This window comes from Periplaneta americana, chromosome 9, assembly GCF_040183065.1.
Source record: "Periplaneta americana isolate PAMFEO1 chromosome 9, P.americana_PAMFEO1_priV1, whole genome shotgun sequence".
Lineage (NCBI taxonomy): Eukaryota > Metazoa > Arthropoda > Insecta > Blattodea > Blattidae > Periplaneta > Periplaneta americana.
In genome coordinates this window covers 74,737,654-74,757,947 of record NC_091125.1, presented here as the reverse complement: position 1 = coordinate 74,757,947, position 20,294 = coordinate 74,737,654, and the positions used below count along the sequence as shown (strand labels likewise).

The window sequence follows — 20,294 nt, the reverse complement described above, 5'->3', positions numbered from 1 at the left end:
AAGTCTAAAATTCCACATTCAGTATTCCCAACCGAACACACATAACAATCTCTCTCTTCTTACCGCTTAAGTGACATATTGATTTTACTGCTTTAGGCTTTTAACATATTTTTAGAGACGTTCAATATAGTAATAATTATAAATTGGAAACTTACCACTGCAATTTCACTTAAATTGCACTGTTAATTATTGTTTTTAAATATTTGCAAAAATTAAGTAAACTCTACAACTCCACTAAAGTTACTGCATTTCGTGATGCATGTAACATTAAGGAAGCCGGTTGTTTTAAGTTCGCATTTATAGACCGGGGGGAAAAAAGACAGACGTATACCACGGCCTGCTGGAGTATAGTAAACACAGAAAACATTTTAAAGCAACAATGTTGAAGATAGATATTTTTGTTTTCCAAAATTGCCGTCATTGAACAGAAACCAAGATGGAGATTTCATTGCAACTAATTAGAAATTCCTCTTTCAGGTATGTAATAAACGATCTTCGCACAAAATAATGTACGATATACGAGCAGTATGTTTTCTTTCAATTCTCGGAATTAAAAAAAGCTCAACTACGTTTCGCTTTTTCAAACTTTTCCTCGAACATGAAAACTTCAACATACCGCTCTTGTAACGCATATTACTATTGTGCATGGCAAAATATGGCTTAGATGACGTGCAAGTACTTTGTCTTACTTCATGAACTTGCATCCGAAACAGAGTTGTCAATATCGACGATCACTAAAGATTACATTCTACTTGTACACTTTCCTGTTCTTGCTTTCGTTTTGTTCCATTTTTCTAATCTAGATTAAAACAAGAGATACCTATGTAACGAAATAAAAATATAAATTGCATTTCAAATAAGACTTTTATAAATTCCAAAGTCTTAAGTGACAAACACAATTTTGAGCTGTTCACGTGGCTAACGAGAAAGGCGGGCTTCGGCACGAATCGAAGTCACGTGGTTATCATGATCTAGTCATGGCCATCTTCACAATCGCCTAATATAAATACATTTTCAAAGTTCTAAAAAACAAAGGAATTGCTATATTAAAATCATGTTGAAGGTGCATTTGTATATAAATTTATTCAATGTTGGCCATGTTATGACTAAGAATGTGACGTCGCACCGTAGCCTGTCTTTCTCGTTAGCCACGGCTGTTCATATGTGACGTGTAGACTTCTTATAACTTAAGCTTTTAGGGAATTCTGGACGATTCAATAATTCACTCTCCTTTGAATTATTCATAAACTCATAAATTTCTGACATTAAACAACATGATAAACTTTTCGTAAGAATTACTCTTTTTTATAAATTATGTGTTACAAAACATCACAAGGCCAAGAAGGAAGAGATAAAATGTGTAAAATTATCGATATGAAACAGAACTACTGCAGTAGACAAGGAAGAAGGAAGACAGTGACAACTTGCAACAATCAGGTAGTGCGTTTGAAACTAATTTGAAACCAGAGATATACAAAGAAAATTTTAAATCAGCAAACCCATGATTTCCATAATGACGATTAGCCGTATTTACAAGAGCTATAGTCCTACTATAATTATAATAATATAATATTTTTTATAAAAGTTAGAGCAATGAGTTCCATACTCGGTTACGTGAATCCTACAATAACCGTGAGAAATTATAACAGAATTCAATAAAAAAGGAACTTGCTGTCTCTGGTTCGACTTCCGAAGATTGTAAAAAATGGTGCTGCTAATCGACGATTGTGGTGCGGTATGGAAATGAGGCGGAGGAAACTTATCTGCTTTTCTTCTTGGGTGCTTTAGTACATCATAACATTCATATATCCACGTTGGTTTGATAATGGTTACTTATCCATGGTCATATCACAATGGTAATCATTTACATATCGCACTCAGTCAACGATCGTATCATGAACGCTTTAAACACATTATTAAATAAAAGCGGATAAAATATTGTAAGCAACTAGTGGGATGAGAATAATTACCGCACTGATGTAATTACAGAACTCGGCTTACGACTCGTTCTTGTAAAACACGTTCTAGTGGTAAAGATGCTCATATGCTACTAGTTGCGTTAGTGAAAATCGTGCCTAAAATGTTACATTATTTTACCAGAGCGTAAAATATTACCATGCCAACTAAAACGTCATGACTTCTATTATGACGGCATAACTTGTGCCATAAAGTTAACATTATGAAACGATTTGCCGTGCTATAATATTTAATACCTCATTGTTGTCATAGCAACCTCTTTCTTCATTGACCATGATATCGAATTACCCATCATTATAAATCTGATATTATTTCTTTATTAATTGTTTTATAATAGTTCTTTTACATATTTTAATGCTAGAATTGTATAAAACGTTGTAAGTAACACGTGTATAATGTTCATTATAAACACTCGTGAAAATTTTCGATCTCGCTTACGCTCAAGCGCTAAACATTCACTCGCTCTATAATTACCAAGATTATACACTAGTTATACAAATTACTAATCCCAGCTTTTTTTCATTATAATTCTGCAGTGCTTGGGAAAAGTGGTACAAGTCAGTTTCCACAAACTTTTTAGATAATTTATTGACAACTTTCGGAACATCTGCTCGCTTGGAAAAAAATACATAAATATTCCTCCCATTACAATAATTCATACAGAAAAAAAAATCAAATCGACATAAACCAGTGTAAGTTGTCAATAAATTATCAAAAAAGGTTTGTGGAAACTGACTTATGTCACTTTTTCCGAGCACTGGAGAATTTCTTTTAAATTTCCTGTGTCATTTCACATAATACTGTATAATGAGCTAATATGAAGTGAAGCATCAATTGCCGATTTCACGATGCAGAGGTGAAATACGCACGATTTTCATATATAGCAGTAACTGTAGCAGTGATAGTACAGAGTCCTCCGTATACGCCGCCACAGGACATACAAAAACGTTGCTTCTCACAGTTCGCCTGTGGTACATGCCAAAGTTGAAGGGCATTTGTCGGGCTTTGCATGCATGTAGTTTACCTCAACCTGTTGTGAGCTACTGAAGGTATTACTCATTCGTGTGTAATATGTCAGCTATTGTGTTTTATTATTTTTTATAACAATGAAGGGACTATTCATTTGTGCGCAGGGTAGTAAAATCTATTGTGCTTTGTTCTAATTTTTTGATAACAATAAAAGAATTATTAAAGTTAAGTTGAATTACGAGGGCACAAGTATAGACACATTTGCGGGAAAATTGGCCCAATCCTCTTCCAAGATTTTCTGATGATTTGTTGAAGCTCGCCCAGGATGCGGGTGGGAAAGACTAATTGGGATTTCTCTGTATCTGATCGGGTCAAAAATCCTGATAGAACTAATATTTAACCCTTGCGGTGAATTTTGGTGAAGTCCGGAGGGCCCAATTAGTCAAATCCACTCTTTTCACCTGCACACTTGGGGCCCCTGGAATCTATTAAGATGCGAAAGAGACAGTGGTGTGCGGAAAGCAACGGGAAGTTACCGCATTTATCCTTCCCAAGAAAAACTGCAAACATTAGCAAAGGAAGCTTTTAACAGAAAAAGGAGCATCTTCTGCGGACCTCTGGAAAAAGAACTAAGGAAGAGGCTAGTGAAGTGCTTTGTGTGGAGTGTGGCACTGTATAGGGAAGAAACATGGAAATTACGACGAAATGAAGAGAAACGAATAGAAGCATTTTAAATGTGAATGTGGAGAAGAATGGAGCGTCTGAAGTGGACAGACAGAATAAGAAATAAAGTTGCGTTGGAAAAAGTGGATGAAGAAAGAATGATACTGAAATTGATTAGAAAGAGAAAAAGGAATTGGTTGGGTCACTGGTTGAGATGAAACTGCCTACTGAAGGGTGCACTGGAAGGAATGGTGAACGGGAGAAGAGTTCGGAGTAGAAGAAGATATCAGACGATGGACGACATTAAGATATGTAGATCATATGCGGAGACTAAGAGGAAGGCAGAAAATAGGAAAGATTGGAGAATGCTGGGTTTGGAATGAAAGACCTGCCCATGGGCAGAACACTTATGTATGTGCAGGATGCTTGGAATGTCATGGCTGAGAACAGTGGCTATTTGAAAAGACTCTTGTCGATAGCACTTGTCGAGTAAAACACTATTATCTTTTACGGGAAATTAGATTTTTCCTGAGTAAAGTATTCATTTGGGACTAATACCGGTATTAGAATTCTTCGTTGTGCGCTATGCAAGGAATAAGCTGTTAAAATCGGCACATCTATATTACTTCCGCCCTATTACGTGTGTGCTGTACTCATTACTCAACTGTGCAGACTCCTACTCCTTTACGTAAGGCATTATGCAGTAGTGACTACTGTGTGTCATACTAGTGTACAGCTCGACCAAGTTAAGTCTGCGAGCCGAGAGGGGAAGTTGGAGACAGTTCTGTAGGGAAAGGAGACGGTAACGAGAGGAGACCAGTACAGTCTCATATGACAGCCAAGTTTTCCTACTGCGCTTCAGTTCATAGAGCGGTAACAATTTAAGACGCTTTGAAATAGACTGTACTTCTACTTCTACTTCTGCTTCTGCTTGACAGTGAGGTTTGGCGTTCTGATTGGCAAGCGTGGGCGTAGGAGAGAAAGTTGCATGAGGGGGGGGGCAGCGTAACTGTTGCCTTTATCTGAAGACAAGGACAACAAATGCGTGCGCTCCGTAGTGTATTTTAAACGATGTGCACGCGTTGAAATCTGAGCGTCAAGTGACCTATGTGGCAACTGTGTTTTGCCTCTACATTCCGTCCCGATATCCCCACTCACACACTTGACTTGGACGAGCTGTAGGAAGAATGTAAATATTGAACTCTACCAACTACCACCATAACTTTCAGTGCTAGCTCTGGTAATCATTATACCAGACACATCGTGGGACGACTGTGACTCGAGATGAGCAAAACATTACTTTGACAAAGAAAGTGTTCAGTTTTGCCGTGGGCGAGAAACTGCTTTTGAATTGCTCATTTAAGAACAGGATTCTTTTACATTTAGTATATCAACAACACAGTACAGTAAAACCTGTGAAGTTGACGACCTCTGTAACATGACCATCTGTCTTATCTTGAACCGGCAAATACCCATTTATTTATACAGTATATAGAATTTATTCTGTAAGTTGACCTCCTGTCTAACTTAAATTTTGACCACAGTATGGTAATATTTTATGCACTTTCACTTGTGTAACTTGACCACTGTAAAAGTAGTGATTCAAAATTTTATCTAGGTATGTACAGAAATGACTCATACATGTACCAAGGTCAACTTTCAATCATCTTTAACAATTTGGTCCGCTCCCTTGTGCTTAGAAATAGCAATCTATTGTAACTGGTCATTCTTCTGTAAAAGAGCATGAAAGCTAATTATGATTTTCTTTAAATAAACTTATAGTTCATGAAAAAGTGTCGCCAACCCCGGAAGAATTGCTGGACATATTTTCAGTGCAAATAAGAAGAAAGAAGAACGCAGTGATGATAGTGAATTATCTAGAACAGAAGAGGAAATAGACGATATGGCTTCAGCACAGTGAAGCCCTAAAACAGGGGTGGGAAATTCGTATTGTAAACAGAGTAGTCAGCATGGGTATCTACGTATAACAGCAACTGTAGTGGGAGAAGCTAAGCTCTCTGAGAGTAGCTGTTTCCCGTCCCTGCCCTAAAATATTTCGACCTGTTAATTAAATATTGCAATACCAGTAATTCAAATGCTGTATCAGAACTGTTTCACTTATATAAAGACAATGAAATGAGAATGCTTAACTAAGGAAGGTGATCATGAAATACATAATGGAAGACTTTCTCTACTGTAATTTCACAGATCTTGTAATGCAAACTTTGAAAATTCATATAGGCCTATTGCATTTTCAATATAACAATAATAATAGACCACCTCGTGGTGTAGGGATCAGCATGCTGGTCTCTTACGCAGAGGGCCCGGGTTCGATTCCCGGTCGGGTTGAATTTCCTGGTTGAGGTTTTTCAGGGTTTCCGTCAACCGTAAGGCAAATGCCAGGAAATTCGGGCCACATCATCGGTCTCATTCATTGCCGAAATCATATTCATAACAAATCAGTAACACATATACAGTCGCCATGTAGTTCATAACAATAGAACCAGTCTCAACAATAGTACACAGGCCTTCGGATTTCACCCAAAAGATTAACTCGCGATATGACCAAAGATGTTAAAACCGAGTATAAATAACAGCGAGGGGGAAAATAATAATAATAATAATAATAATAATTATTCTTATTATTATTATTATTATTATTATTATTATTTAAAATTTAAAAAGTGACTATTAATTACTTTTTAATTGGTTTATTTTACGACGCTTTATCAACTCTGATGGTTATCTATCGCCTGAGTGAAAATATGATGATAATGCCAGCGAAATGAGTCCTGGGTTCAGCGTCGAAAGTTACCCAGCATTTGCTAATAATGGGTTGAGGGAAAACTCCGGAAAAAACTCCAACGAGGTAACTTGTCCCAACTAGGATTTCAACCCGGGCCCGCTCATTTCACGGTTGGATATGCTAATCTTTATTCCATAGCGGTAGACTAATTACTTGTACGCCCTTCTAAGTTCTATCAATTAATTAAACCTGCATAATTAATCTTCACAGGACATTGGAAAAACTCTCTAACATGACCACCTCCATCTGTTGACTAGGTTTTATGGGATTTTACTGTAACTCCAAATTTATTTTCCTTTTGTAGAAACCAGTTTTAAAAAAGGTCAAAAACTGAAATCCATAGAGTACCAACCGGCAACACAGGCTCTCTTGGTAATCAATCAATCAATCAATCAATCAATCAATCAATCAATACAGTAAATAAATCAATCACTTTTTTGTACTACGCATAAATTGTATTTTTGCAATACTTCACATGTAAGTTAATTATTTTTAACATATATTTGGCTATGAAAGTAAAATTTACAATTCATTTCTTAATTGGCATGGCAAAAATTCTTGAACAGGTCTGAAATACTTACAGTACTAGTTGAAATGACGTAGCACCCAATAGAATAGTAATCTAACAACCAAACCTTGAATTGATGGATCTTTATCAAATCTACAAATGCATTGCTTACTTATTGATTGTAATGTGAAATGTACAATTTGACATGTTAACATTAAGAACCGATTCAATTTAAAGCGACATGCCTAGTTGATCGTAACATTGAATAATCGCATCATAAGCTTGCTGGATATATATATATATATATATATATATATATATATATATATATATATATATTAGATTTCTCAAGAAAATATGCCAATAACACAGTCTCACTGGTATGACTATTAATGTTATCTAAACACCACTTTCGAAAAACATTGTAAGCTACTTCAAACCTTTCCTTTGATGTTTCCGGTAAAAGTGATGCACATGCTAGACTCGCAACTTCAATACCAATCTCATTCATTTTTACAATATTTTAGTCAAATTTTATTGCTTCATTAATACATATTAAACATTCAAACATTAAATTACGATACATAAACAAGTAACATAGCAACCAAGTCATGTATTACTTGAATTAATGAATCTATTGCAAAATTTAGAAATGCAGTTTTGATTTATCATTACTAGGGGGCGGATGTTGATGACCTAAAAATCTACTTAAAATGATCATTAAAATGCCCTCAAACTAATGCAAAAATGATGACATAGAATTAAAAGAAAATTACATTTAAATATTATTCATCGTACTCGCACCACAACTCGCACCACAACTTCTTAAAAATTAGTCACCTTGTTTCAATGACTGCCCTGCAAATCTCGGAGAGAGGAGGCAACTTCCTGGAATTTGGCTAAGATAAAGGAAAAGAAAATGCAACAAAATGAAGGTTTTAAGTGGAAACTATAGATTTTAATCAGGGGTGTCCATGTCAGTGCCTTCATTCTCCGTCTCCTCCTTCCGCGCTTCACTTTTGTTACCAGATGAGGGAGTGTGATTGACAAAATAAATTGTGGGCGCAGCGTGCATTCTTGCAATCTTTGTGTTAAAAATACTGTTTACTACAGTAGACATCCCTTCCGAACCATGTTGAGGGCACAATGTCCTGTCCAGGACATGATGAAAGTTTCCCCCCTTCCAAACATAAATTCTAAAGACACCCTCGTACGGACAAAAGAACAGTAGCGGTCAAAGTCGTCACTTAAACTAAGCTGCTGTAAAGCATTTTATATTACTTCCGTTGTGTGAAGTGAAGCACTCAGTGGAATGAGGGATGGACTTTAGAGCCTGTTACAAACTATAAAACTCAAACTTCACTGTTATTCACTTATTCAGTAGGTAATTACTACTGATGTACTGATCTATTTGGTTAGAAAATGATTTAACAGACCTATCAGTAAAGAAGAAAGTAAAATTCATTCCAAAGGATCTAAAAGTTCTTCAAACTATTAAAAATGACCAAAACATGCCGAAAAAAATAAAATGAACTATTAGTTCAAAAACGTAAAGAAATGCAAAATATGCAATATAAGAAATTACTTTTTGCGTTAATATTAACATAGAAAGAATTTCTATATTAATAGGCATCGTCCTAATGTGAAAAATAAGAAGATGACTTTTCATCAACGTCCGCATTTTTTTTTCAAGTATTTCAAAAAGTTACTCACTAACCGCAAACTGTAAGTGATTTATCCAATATCGAATGCTTGGAAACTGAGGCCCGAACGGTTTCCCAAACTGCATTAATTTGCTACGCAAGTTTTATAATTTTATATGTTGAACCAAAATGAAATATTCAATTCCATAATAATAAAATTATTCCAACTGGAATAATTTTATCCTCAGTCTCTATATTAGGCTCACACCATGCAAGTATCACATTTCTCGGTACGTAATACACTATTTGTGTATATTAACTTAATTTAAACCACATTTATTCCGCTTGTGTTTAAGGAAATGGAGCGGTGGTCAGGTAAAGTGGCCATCGTGACAGGGGCGAGTTCTGGTATAGGCGCCGCAGTCACAAGGACGCTTGTGGAGCGCGGGCTGAAGATGGTCGGTCTGGCAAGACGAGTTCACAGACTTCAAGTGAGTACTGGCACTGTATGTGCCCACTCAGATTCCGCGGTGTTCAAGTGGAATTTTTTTTATGGAACAACACTCTGATGGAGGACACTATTCAGTGTCTCAAACTTTCGCGCCCCTTTTTTGATTTGGATAATTCTGCGCCTCCTCCCCATAATATAAGATAGAAAGATAGGTGAGAATAACCCAATACGCGGGAATTTAAACTCTGTTGGTAACACTGGCTATCGCTGCCAATGTAGTGCAGTCGCGCCGTATTATGACGTCATTTCCTGTTATCCATCCGAATGTTCGCGACAGATACCGATGAGTCTAGAAAATATGCGACTATAAAAGCAGAGCGTCTGCGGGCTCCTCAGATGGAGAATTAAATTAAATATCTCCAAAACACAAGCAATTTTATTTTGCAGAAGGAATAAATTCAATAGACCGGGAATAAATCATACAAAATTAGCCATAAATGGATCACAAATCGAGTGGAAAACTTCAGTAAAATATCTCGGAGTAACACTAGACAGACGGTTCACTTTCTCCGAACATGTACTACAAAAACTCAGACTTGCCAATTCTAGAATGGTGGAGCTTTATCCAATATTAAATAAAAGCAGACATCTAAACATACACACAGCTCTAACTTTGTATAAAACATTAATTAGGCCAGTAATACTATATGCTTGTCCTGCTTGGGGACATGCACCTATTACAGTCCGTAAAAAATTACAAGTTTTCCAAAACAAAATTTTAAGATTAATCACAGGACTTCCTAGAGTAACTCCTGTCAGATTGATTCATGAAGAACTAGAAATTTCGACAATTCAAGAATATATTTCAAATCAAGCCTTCTGCACGTACACCAAGTCGTACAGCAGCACAAACCCACTAATTTCTTCACTAGGAAATTACAATCCTGCATTAGATAAACATAAAAGACCTAAGAGTGTACTCCACCCTCTAGCTTGGAACGACAACGTACAAGATGAATACCAACTTGAACACTAAATAACCACTTGACTCTACACACAGACAAGTCTATAAATGCACTAATAATGTTATTTCTCTGTTTCAGGGTCATCACGTTATTGGCAGCATAGATGCATTGTTCTTATTGTAAACAATTTTTTATGTACCTTTAATGTATTTGTACTTTGAATAATGATTAAACCAAAACCTCCCACCTCAACATATTCTGACCCCAAGCCAATTGGCTTGTCGTCAGCACGACATCTCATCCTGCTCTAGGTTTTTCCGTGGTTTCCCTTGAGCAATAAGACAAATGTCGGGATGAGCCCTAAAAGAAATGGGCCAAGGACCACTTCCCTTCCCCCACTCTTTCTCTTCTACTATCACAAAGAACTTGCTAATTTCTTAGATAACAACCCTGTATTATAATAGGGGAAAATAAATATATTGTAAGTTCAAAGGGCTAACGGCTTCGAAGCTGGGTACCTGGTTCTAATGAAGTGCACTGGTAGCAATCTAAAACATGGGGGCATGAGATAGTTACTCTGCCTGCCATTAAAATTCACTTCACTAAATCCCCAAGGTAAAAAAAAAAAAAGAGTGACTTGTTAGTTGTTCCATTGCGACTGTGTTTTGAGTTTGTCACTTGCAGTTCCAACGCTAGTGTACGTGTGTAGTAAATATGGATAGGCCTAGATTTTTAATTGGAGGAAAACGTAAGCTTGAGGACGAAGAAGCTTCTACTTCATTATAAACGCCCAGTACCAGTGCTAATCTTATTATAAAATCAAATATGACGAAAATATAGCCTACTTCGGTTTTACAAGTACTGTTATAAGTGGTGAAGAAAAACATCAATGTGTTATTTGTTTCAAGAGTTTGGCTGCAGATAGCATGAAACCCAATAAATTGAAGAGACATTTAGAAACCCTACACAAAGAATATATCAATAAGCCCCGTGAATTTTTTTACAGAGAAACTCAGATCTTTAGAGAAACAGAAGTCAAATATTCACTAAGTTCCCACAGTAAAAGTTTATAAAATAGTCGAATGTAAAAAGTCACATACTATTGCAGAGCAACTCGTTCTACCAGCTGCCTAGACTTAGCTGAAACTATGTTTGGTTAAAGCCATGCTAAATAACTTAAGAATGTTCTTCAGTCAAACGATACAATTTCTCGATATATCTGTGGCTATTCAGCAACAGTTTGATTCTGAGTTAGTTGGAAAATTATTTGTCATCAACTTGATGAAGCAATAGACAGCAGTAACGATTCCCATTTGATTTGCTGTATCAGAATCTGTCAGGGTTCTGCAATAGTTGAAGACTTGCTGGTTTGCAAACCTATAGAACAGCGGTGACCAAAACTCGAACGGCAGTGATGACACGCGAGAGACAGTCTAAGAAGTAAGGAGATGGAGAGAGGTACAGGGCATGAAAACTACAACCAGTGGTGGTTCGTACACTAACATTGAGTTCTTCATCAACCCAGCGAATAAAAATAGCAAGCTTTGCTGTATTATTAATGTCACTATTGTCATCAAGAACCTATAAAAAATATACAGTATACAAATTTTCTTGCTTTTTTTTTTTTTTTTTTTTTTTTTTTTTTTTTTTTTTTTTTTTTTTAATGAACACAATCAGAAATTTCTTCAATTCTTCTCTGGATATTTAATCAAGAAATGCGGAGTTTTTTTTTCAAAATTAATTAACAACTTTTATTGGACAAATTATTTCAGCCGCCTTGATCATTAAACTTTTATAAAACTCTCCTCCGTTGGAAGGCTTAAGATAACGAGCTATTTCGTTCGCCACTAGATAGCTGGCTTCCATACATTTTATTTATGTTTTCTTTCTCTTCATGACGATGATTTACGGCTGATTTCAGTTCTTGGAGTTTAATAGCTTGTTTCATTACTACACTAGCACGTAATATTCAATCAGTTTCTCTATATTATTATTATTATTATTATTATTATTATTATTATTATTATTATTATTATTATTATTATTATTATTATTAAATCAATAACTAGTAAATAACTGATAATAGTCATCAAAAGATTAAAAAAAAAAAAAGAAATCAAAATGAAGATATAGAGTAGTAATTATTTTATTATTCAAGGGAAGATGTAGGCCTATATATTGAGGCACGTATATAAAATTATGGTGACACTTGCTGATAAATAATAATAATAATAATAATAATAATAATAATAATAATAATAATGATACTTGTTATGCCTGTGTATTCAGCGTAATGCTCTGTAATACCGCTTCTATATACTACTATTAATTGAACCGTTGAGCAAAGCAACATATTATATTTTCTCCGACAGAACAGCGAATAAATTCCTTTTCCCGTTCTGTACGAAACCTTCTGTTCCTACTCGTAGAGACAGAGGGTTTGTAGAGCCACATGGTACCGACAATTCTTACTATCAATCCGTGAGCGAGATAGAGAGCAATGTACAGGAAACTCCCCTTAGTATGAATGTCTTTGATTACACGATGTAATCACGATACCCAGTTTGGTGACCGCTGCTATAGAAGGAAGAGGAACTGCTATCCAATTGTTCAGAATTACAAATGATGCTATTGTCAGCGTAAACTTGCAGTGGAAAGATTGTGTTGGAATTTGCTCCGATGGAGCTCAAGTCATGTCTGGCAGATATAACAGTTCACAAGCACTTGTGAAGAAGGAATCTCCAGGAATATTCTGAACACACTGCATGATTCATCAGGAAGCTTTAACATCGAAATCACAAAGTCCTGGGCTGAATATTGTTCTGGTAGTCGTTATTGATGTAGTTAATTATATAAAAATCAGACCGGTAAAAATCATGAATTTTCGCTGCCTGTTCGAAACCTGAGTAAGCAGTGAACCTTCGTATAATCAGCCGGTGGTTGAGAATGGACCCAGTTTGAGAGTTGGCGCAATAGGTCTTCTAAGGTCTCTGTGCTGGGTATTAGTGTCCCCCTCGTGAAATTCAATTCAATTCCCCTTCCTTTTCTGTTTGTCCTGTGTTGTCTTAAATTACAGTCCTACTCCATGTTTTACATAACCTAGAAGTCAGCCTACTTCTTTTTGTCTAATATTGATTGCTAACCCCCATAAGATGGGGACGGAACGGACCAATATATTCTTGAAGGAAATGGTGACAGTGATATTATTATTATTATTATTATCATCATTATTATTATTAATTGTTTAGTAGGTAATTTAATGACACTGTATGAACTACTAGGTTATTAAGGTCCATGTAATTGGTAATAGCGAGATGATATTTAACGAAATAAAGCCGATAATTCTTATGCGATTTTCTGAAATTGGCATTACAGTTGAGGAAGCTCTCGAAAAACCCAAACCAAGTAATGAGTCCAAGTGGGTATTGGCTTCACTACCAAGAGCAGCTATGCATCAGCTCGCAGAAGCTCTTATCACCCGAGTTACGCTGGTGGCTTATTATTATTATTATTATTATTATTATTATTATTATTATTATTATTATTTATGTTGTTCTAGTAGTAGTAGGCCTAGTAGTATTAGACTAATAGTAGCAAAGTAATATTGTTAGGATAATGATTACCGGTACATTTATGAAAAAGCTTCATGCCAAATTGACGATAATAAAAACGAAGCTAGGGCGATGCTAATTTACTTAGTAACTTTTATTGACAAACAATATTATGCTGCTGACGTTACTGAAATTATCATTAATAATACCAATGATGTCGATAATTATGGTGATCATGTTGACAACGACGACGTCGAAACCAACGATAATGACGAGAATAACAAAGACGACGATTATAATTGTATTGGTGGTGGTGGTCGTAGTAGTAGTCGTGATGGTGGAAAAGAAATCATATTTAATTACAGTCTGTCTTATGATAATAATGAAAATGACGAGCAATGTGAATATAATGACACTGGTAGTTCAGGCCGCGACTGCAACCGGGGATCACTTGCAATCGCAGTAGTAATGACTATGACAATTATATTGCATATAATTATTACTTCAATTTGCTCTTGAAATCGATTACTGATCAGTTGTCAATAATGGCGATGATGACGACGACAATATTGATAATTTTTACAATGTATCTGATGGGAATTCTCCAGGAACTCTCCGCCGAATTATGCCGAGGTCCAGGCAAACTGTACCCTTTGCAATGCGACATCACGAATGAAGAGGACATCCTCTGCGCATTCTCCTGGGTGAGGAGCGAGCTGGGAGGAGTGGACGTTCTGGTCAACAACGCCGGTGTGCTCAACGAAATACAATTCCACGGTAAGGGACTTCCCAATCGGAATCATAATTTGGTTACTCAAAAAATAAAACACCCAAGGCAAGGTTGGAACCCATGGTACTAAGGTCCAGAAATGAGCACAGTGACCTTAATGCCACCTAGGACCATATCCTGTGTTACTTGTAAAGGACGAAATGTCTGTGGATAGGTTTACTAGAGACCAGGAAGACAACATCGGGAGTGATCTGAGAAGCGGCGAGCAACTATCACTGTATGAGTGTGTGTATATGTGTGTATGCATGTATGTATGTATGTATGTATGTATGTATGTATGTATGTATGTATGTATGTAATTTTTTTTTAAATTTTAGTAGATTATCTTACGACGCTTTATCAACATCTTTGGTTATTTAGCGTCTAAATGAGATGAACGTGATAATGCCGGTGAAATTAGTCCGGGGTCCAGCACCGAAAGTTACCCAGCATTTGCTCATATTGGGTTGAGGGAAAACCCCGGAAAAAACCTCAACCAGGTAACTTGTTCCAACCGGGAATCGAATCCGGGCCACGTGGTTTCGCCGCCAGACGCACTAACCGTTACTCCACAGGTGTGGACATATGTATGTATGTATGTATGTATGCATGTATGCATGTATGTAAAAATTAAATTATGGTTTATTTAAAGACGCTCGTAACTGCAGAAGTTGTATCAGCGTCGCCAGTGTGGCGGAATTTTGTCCCGCAGGAGTTCTTTTACATGACATTAAATCTACTGACATGGGCCTGTCGCATTTAAGTACACTTAAATGTCACCAACCTGGACCGGAATCGAACCTGTAACCTCGAGCACAGAAAGCTAGTGTATATATGTATGTATGTTACATCATTTAAATTAATTAGAATTAGGTTATTAGGAATTAGTAATGAATGCAAGTATGGTGTATGGAGTATTTAAATTGTTAAGTACGCAAATAAATAAATAATATTAGCCTCTATTGATGATGATGATGATTATTATTATTATTATTATTATTATTATTATTATTATTATTATTATTATTATTAGGGCAAGGCATTTAATGACCTATAAATTGGTAAAAAATGCATTTATGACCTAAAAAATACAAAAAATGACCTAAAAAACAAAAAAATGACCAATAAAAAGTAAAGCATTGCCAATCAAAATACTTTTAATTACGTTAAGTACTCACTTGATTACTGAACTACATAACATTTAAAAAAAAATACATGTTACAGTACCTTGTATTGCAGAAAATTCATTTCAAGTGCACTTTTACAAAAATTTTGAATTGCAGTTAACAATCAAAACTTGGCGGAGATTTTCAAATAAAAATGATTGTCTATTGTCTGCTAGTACCGACTTATAAATGGAAAAGATTCTTTCTACTTCAACGGAAACAATTGGAGCAAACTGAAAGCAAGCAATATCTCCTGGATTTAACTCACAGTCAGGAAGAGAAAAATTTTCACCAGACAAAGCTCTGCCAATTGAACACAATGTTGTGTACCCCCTGTTCTTGCTTAGACAGTTTTTCATTTTCATTGACACTGCATCACCCACTCTACCACTCTCACATCGCAGATCTTGCAGAATAAAATACGACCGTCCGTTGAAAAAATATTTTCTCCATATTTTGAAACAAATGCCTTTAATTTAACACTAGCACTTTCCTTTACTTTAGGCATTTTGCTCTTGACCTGTTCATACAGACGACTAGAAACAACTGACCACCTCAATTAACATAACAATGCCAGTTTACCTGGAGAAAGGAATCGCTGTGGGAGTGTGGGTAAATTCCTAGAAGTGGGCAAGTTCATTATGCCTTGAAAAATAGGGGTACAAGCTAGTATACGCTCTAAGAATTTGAATAAAATTCCTAGAAGTGGGCAAGTTCATTATGCACATACCTTGAAAAGTAGGGGTAGAAGCTAGCAAACATCTACTTAATTCCAAGAAATTGTATTCACAAGAAAAATACTGAATTATAACAAAAATCTCAAATCAAATACAAATAATGTCACAGCCTTCCTGAAAAGTGTAAAAAATGCTCAAAATGACCTAAAAATTGCTAAAAAAAAATGACATATCCGTAAATAAGTTAAGAAAATGCAAAAAAATGCCCTAACGAATTGCTTTTATTTAACCCGGTTTTTAATGTCATACATTTCCATATATGCTAGCAATGTTTAAACCTTCATAAGAAAAAGATGCAAAATCATTAATTGCCTTGCCCTAATTATTATTATTATTATTATTATTATTATTATTATTATTATTATTATTATTTGTTATTGTGTGTGCGGCCCTCATTAACTGCTATTTGGCCCCCCGATTGAGAATCATTATCCTATATCTTAGGCCAGGAGGCCGCACTAAAATCGTGTCAAGAAAAGGGGGACCTCATAATTAAAAAGTTTGGGACACATTGCCGTAGAAGATCGACCCTACTTATTACTTCGCATGAACGAGCAGTCTAATTCTCTTTCTTGATGATGATGGTGACTGTGATGAATTGTAATTTTTTGTTGATGCATGACAAAAAATCGACCATCTTACAACATTTAAAGTTTTGAATCCTAAATCCAAATCCGTTAGATCTCTTTCATACAGCAGTTGCAAAATTTGGTAAAAAGTTATCCATATTATAGGCCGTGGAATGCCACAGAGCCACGGGAGTGTCCCCACCTTTACCAGTAGTAGGCATAAGAAGAAGGGAGCTGTCGGTCATACCGTATGTGCTTGCCATCTTCCCCCCCCCCCCCAAGAAAATACCCTGGTGTCCAGGATGAGTGAACCCGCAAGGCCATAGCGCGACCGAAAGTGTTAAGACCAATGGAGAAAACTTATGACTCCTTTGGGAACTGAACCCGCGACTTTCCGGCTTGCAGCACTACTTCTTAACCACTACCCTACCGAGCGTTCCAAACAAACAATGTAGGCCTACATTAATTAAAATAATTAACCGAAAATGACCATCACATTTGCTTTAATGCATTTACTTCAATTGTAATCGCATATTTATAGTGCACATTTCAACAATATTTCGTATATTTTCATGCATATTTCAGTGTTTTCAACAATATTTTGTATATTTTCATGCATATTTCAGTGTTTGCTTTGTAAGCATATAACTATTAGCTCTCGTGATGGTGGTGGTGGTGGTGGTGGTGGTGGTGGATATTAAACTACTGAGCAGAAACTAGTTGGCATATACATCGCTTTGGCATTGCTTGTCATGTAACAACTGGCAAGTCTCCCATGTTATGGACGGTTTGCATCAATAAAACTTGCTCTTCACTTTTAAGGTTTATTAGCAGCGTTTAACCTTTACCTGTGAACGCATGCATTTCTTATGACTTCCTCATTGTAGAATGTTATTCAGGTTTTACAAATGCTGCTTTATAGTAAATGACTTTTTTTTTCAGACTTCAAAACAGAAGATTGGCTGCAAATGATAAATGTAAATGTTGTCGGTTTAACGCTCTGTACTAGGGAAGCAATTACGTGTATGAAGAGTCTAAGAATTGAAAACGGACACGTAATACATATTAACAGGTAAATATATTGAAACCTGTCTGTAAATCTTAATGATTATACTGTATATAGTTTCTTTATTATGGAGCTATTTAAATTATAACATGAGTTCAACCACATTGTGCGAGTATTTAAAATACGTAGCCTATATATAAAAATGAGTGACAGAGACATGTACTTCCTTGTTACATGTTTTACAGTTCCGTCATCAATTTCAGTTGGTATTAATGTATATGCTTTATTGTCTTAATTAATTAAAAGTCATACCGTTCCTGCATTAAATCACATACTATGCACCGAAATAAAACTATACACTTTAGTTTTCTGCCAGCACCGGGTTTCCCCTTCTAACTTCCTCATCTTCATCATCTTCGTCATCCATTTCTTACACTACACCTACACGAAACTTACACATACACTCACCCTAGTATACGACATAACTCTCCACAGATACACATCATGCATAGCGTGGTCCGCCGAAGTGGTGTGCAACTTGAAAATGAGTCACAGTCCTGTCATCTGTCCGCAATATGCGGAATCCGAATCACGCAAATGAAATGGATAGGCATTTGATGCATATATATTTTTTTTCATATATTCATACATAGTTTTCTGGATTGCAACAAAAAGTAGCCTATTCTTTATAATCTCAAAATTAACATATCGATGGTGTTGAACAGCAACCTCGTATGTAAAAAGATGAACAAAAACGAGAGTTCACTTTATCGCTATCACAAAAGTCTTTTCGAATCTTCTACAAACACATCTTATGTCAAGGCATGGATACAAACTTTAGAAGAAGATATTGAAATACCCTCTTATGTCAGATATTTGTTCATTATCAAGATATTAATATGTTTTTTTCGCTCTCCTGTAAAATTGAATATTTTGACATACGAGGTTGCTGTTCAACACCATTTAACTTCGTTTTGCAGCTATAAATTTCATAGCTTTAGTAGATTATTTAAGCAATACTCTCATTCGGACAGATCTTTTTTAAACTAATTGCTTCTCTGGAAGTTTACATAAAGATAAAAAAAGAGGATATACTACTAATGACACTTATTTATAAGGCCATCTATCTGTGTATTTACCTGACCACTAGTAGATTCTATATAACATTATTTACAATAATTAATTTCTCTTAGGAAATAATTTTTCTTACCACAGTACATCGTTTGATTGACCAGTTTATAAAAAATAATAAACAAATTCACGAAATAAATGATCTGATGTGACTTGGAATCGATCGCCATTGCATGCTTTGGATTTCAAGTTAAATTAAAATAGTGTATTTATGTAATGTGGATCATTCTCAAATAAATCGACTCTTAGATACTATGTATGAACAAAATCTGTCCAATCGTCTAGGAGAAATCACTGTAGACAGACGAACAGTCGGGAATTATTTTGCTTTTTGGTTGATTTTTCTAGCTTATGTGGTTGTTTTTATAAAAATTAAGTTATGTATGTATGTATGCATGAATGTATGTATGTATGCATGCATGCATGCATGCATGTATTTTTTTGCATTTGAAAGTAAATATTCTCTCCACTTTAAAAGTTCAAATTACGAGTAAATGCCTCAAAGTTGTCGTAGGGTATATTCTTCTTAAACTAGAAACTTCAGAGAACTTTTTAGTATCAAAATCTAAAAATGTAATTTTTGGTCATCTTAGCGTAAACTGTCTCCCTTAAATACAGGTTCTAAACTGACTGTAGTGACAATGACAAACTTCAATTATTGTAAATGATATAATTCAGTTACAAAAGGATACGAAGAAGTAAAACAAGACAGCTCTGCACATGTGCGTTGTGAAAGTCACGTGGACAGGCTGATTTTCGGGGATGCAAGAAAGAAACCGCACGTTCAGACACTTTTACTTCATACAGTAAAATAATGGCCCTATTTTATCAGTAATAAATTCTAAAATTAAAATCGCATATCACCACATTCATATTAATTCAGAATCCCGAGACAAATGTTGAACTTCAACTGTTGAAGTTATTCTTAACTCTGGAAGATAAGTTCTTGTACACAACAATCAAAATCATAGAACAATTTTTATTTAACTTGAAAAAAGAAGAGAACTTATCATTACTGCATTACTGACTATATTAAATACAGAAAAATGTTTACATTAGATATGGACTTCACAAGTCCAAACCCAAATAAAGGAATTCAATATTTTCTTTGGAAGAGAAATAAAGCTAGTGATCTCGTTTCGTAAATTTACGGATGTAAAAGAATCTTTGTCCATAACAGGAAAATATTGATATGGATTAATGTGTTCCGATTGAGACTGTAGGTAAGTGGTCGACAAAGACTACATCATGTAAAATACGGCCCGCAATACACAGGGAGAGAATACCCAAACTGCTTAACGTTGAATGAACAAGTGATGGCTAAGGGAAGGGAGATCATGTCTTACTCCTCCGCTCTGCTTGTGTATTAAGGGTTGACTTGCG

At 35.6% G+C, this 20,294-nt stretch overlaps 1 protein-coding gene across 2 annotated transcripts; it reads left to right on the top strand.

The window, feature by feature from the left end:
- Positions 1 to 997: 997 nt before the first annotated feature.
- On the top strand, positions 998 to 17,873 carry LOC138706115 (dehydrogenase/reductase SDR family member 11-like). Of its 2 annotated transcripts, XM_069835094.1 has the most exons (4): positions 998 to 1,437; positions 8,923 to 9,057; positions 14,142 to 14,310; positions 17,717 to 17,873. In XM_069835094.1, the coding sequence occupies exons 1-4, from the start codon at positions 1,315 to 1,317 to the stop codon at positions 17,848 to 17,850; spliced, it is 561 nt and encodes a 186-aa protein (XP_069691195.1). In that variant the 5' UTR covers positions 998 to 1,314; the 3' UTR covers positions 17,851 to 17,873. The 2 variants fall into 2 exon arrangements, with proteins under 2 accessions (XP_069691195.1, XP_069691196.1); XM_069835095.1 differs by lacking the exons at positions 14,142 to 14,310; positions 17,717 to 17,873 and adding an exon at positions 10,121 to 10,234.
- The last annotated feature ends 2,421 nt before the right edge of the window (positions 17,874 to 20,294 follow it).

Coding starts and splice junctions, on each gene's coding strand:
- LOC138706115 (XM_069835094.1), top strand. CDS start 1,315: ATGTGTTACAAAACATCACAAGGCCAAGAAGGAAGAGATAAAATGTGT. Junction 1,438..8,922: donor TGACAACTTGCAACAATCAG/GTAGTGCGTTTG, acceptor CTTGTGTTTAAG/GAAATGGAGCGGTGGTCAGG. Junction 9,058..14,141: donor GACGAGTTCACAGACTTCAA/GTGAGTACTGGC, acceptor GGAATTCTCCAG/GAACTCTCCGCCGAATTATG.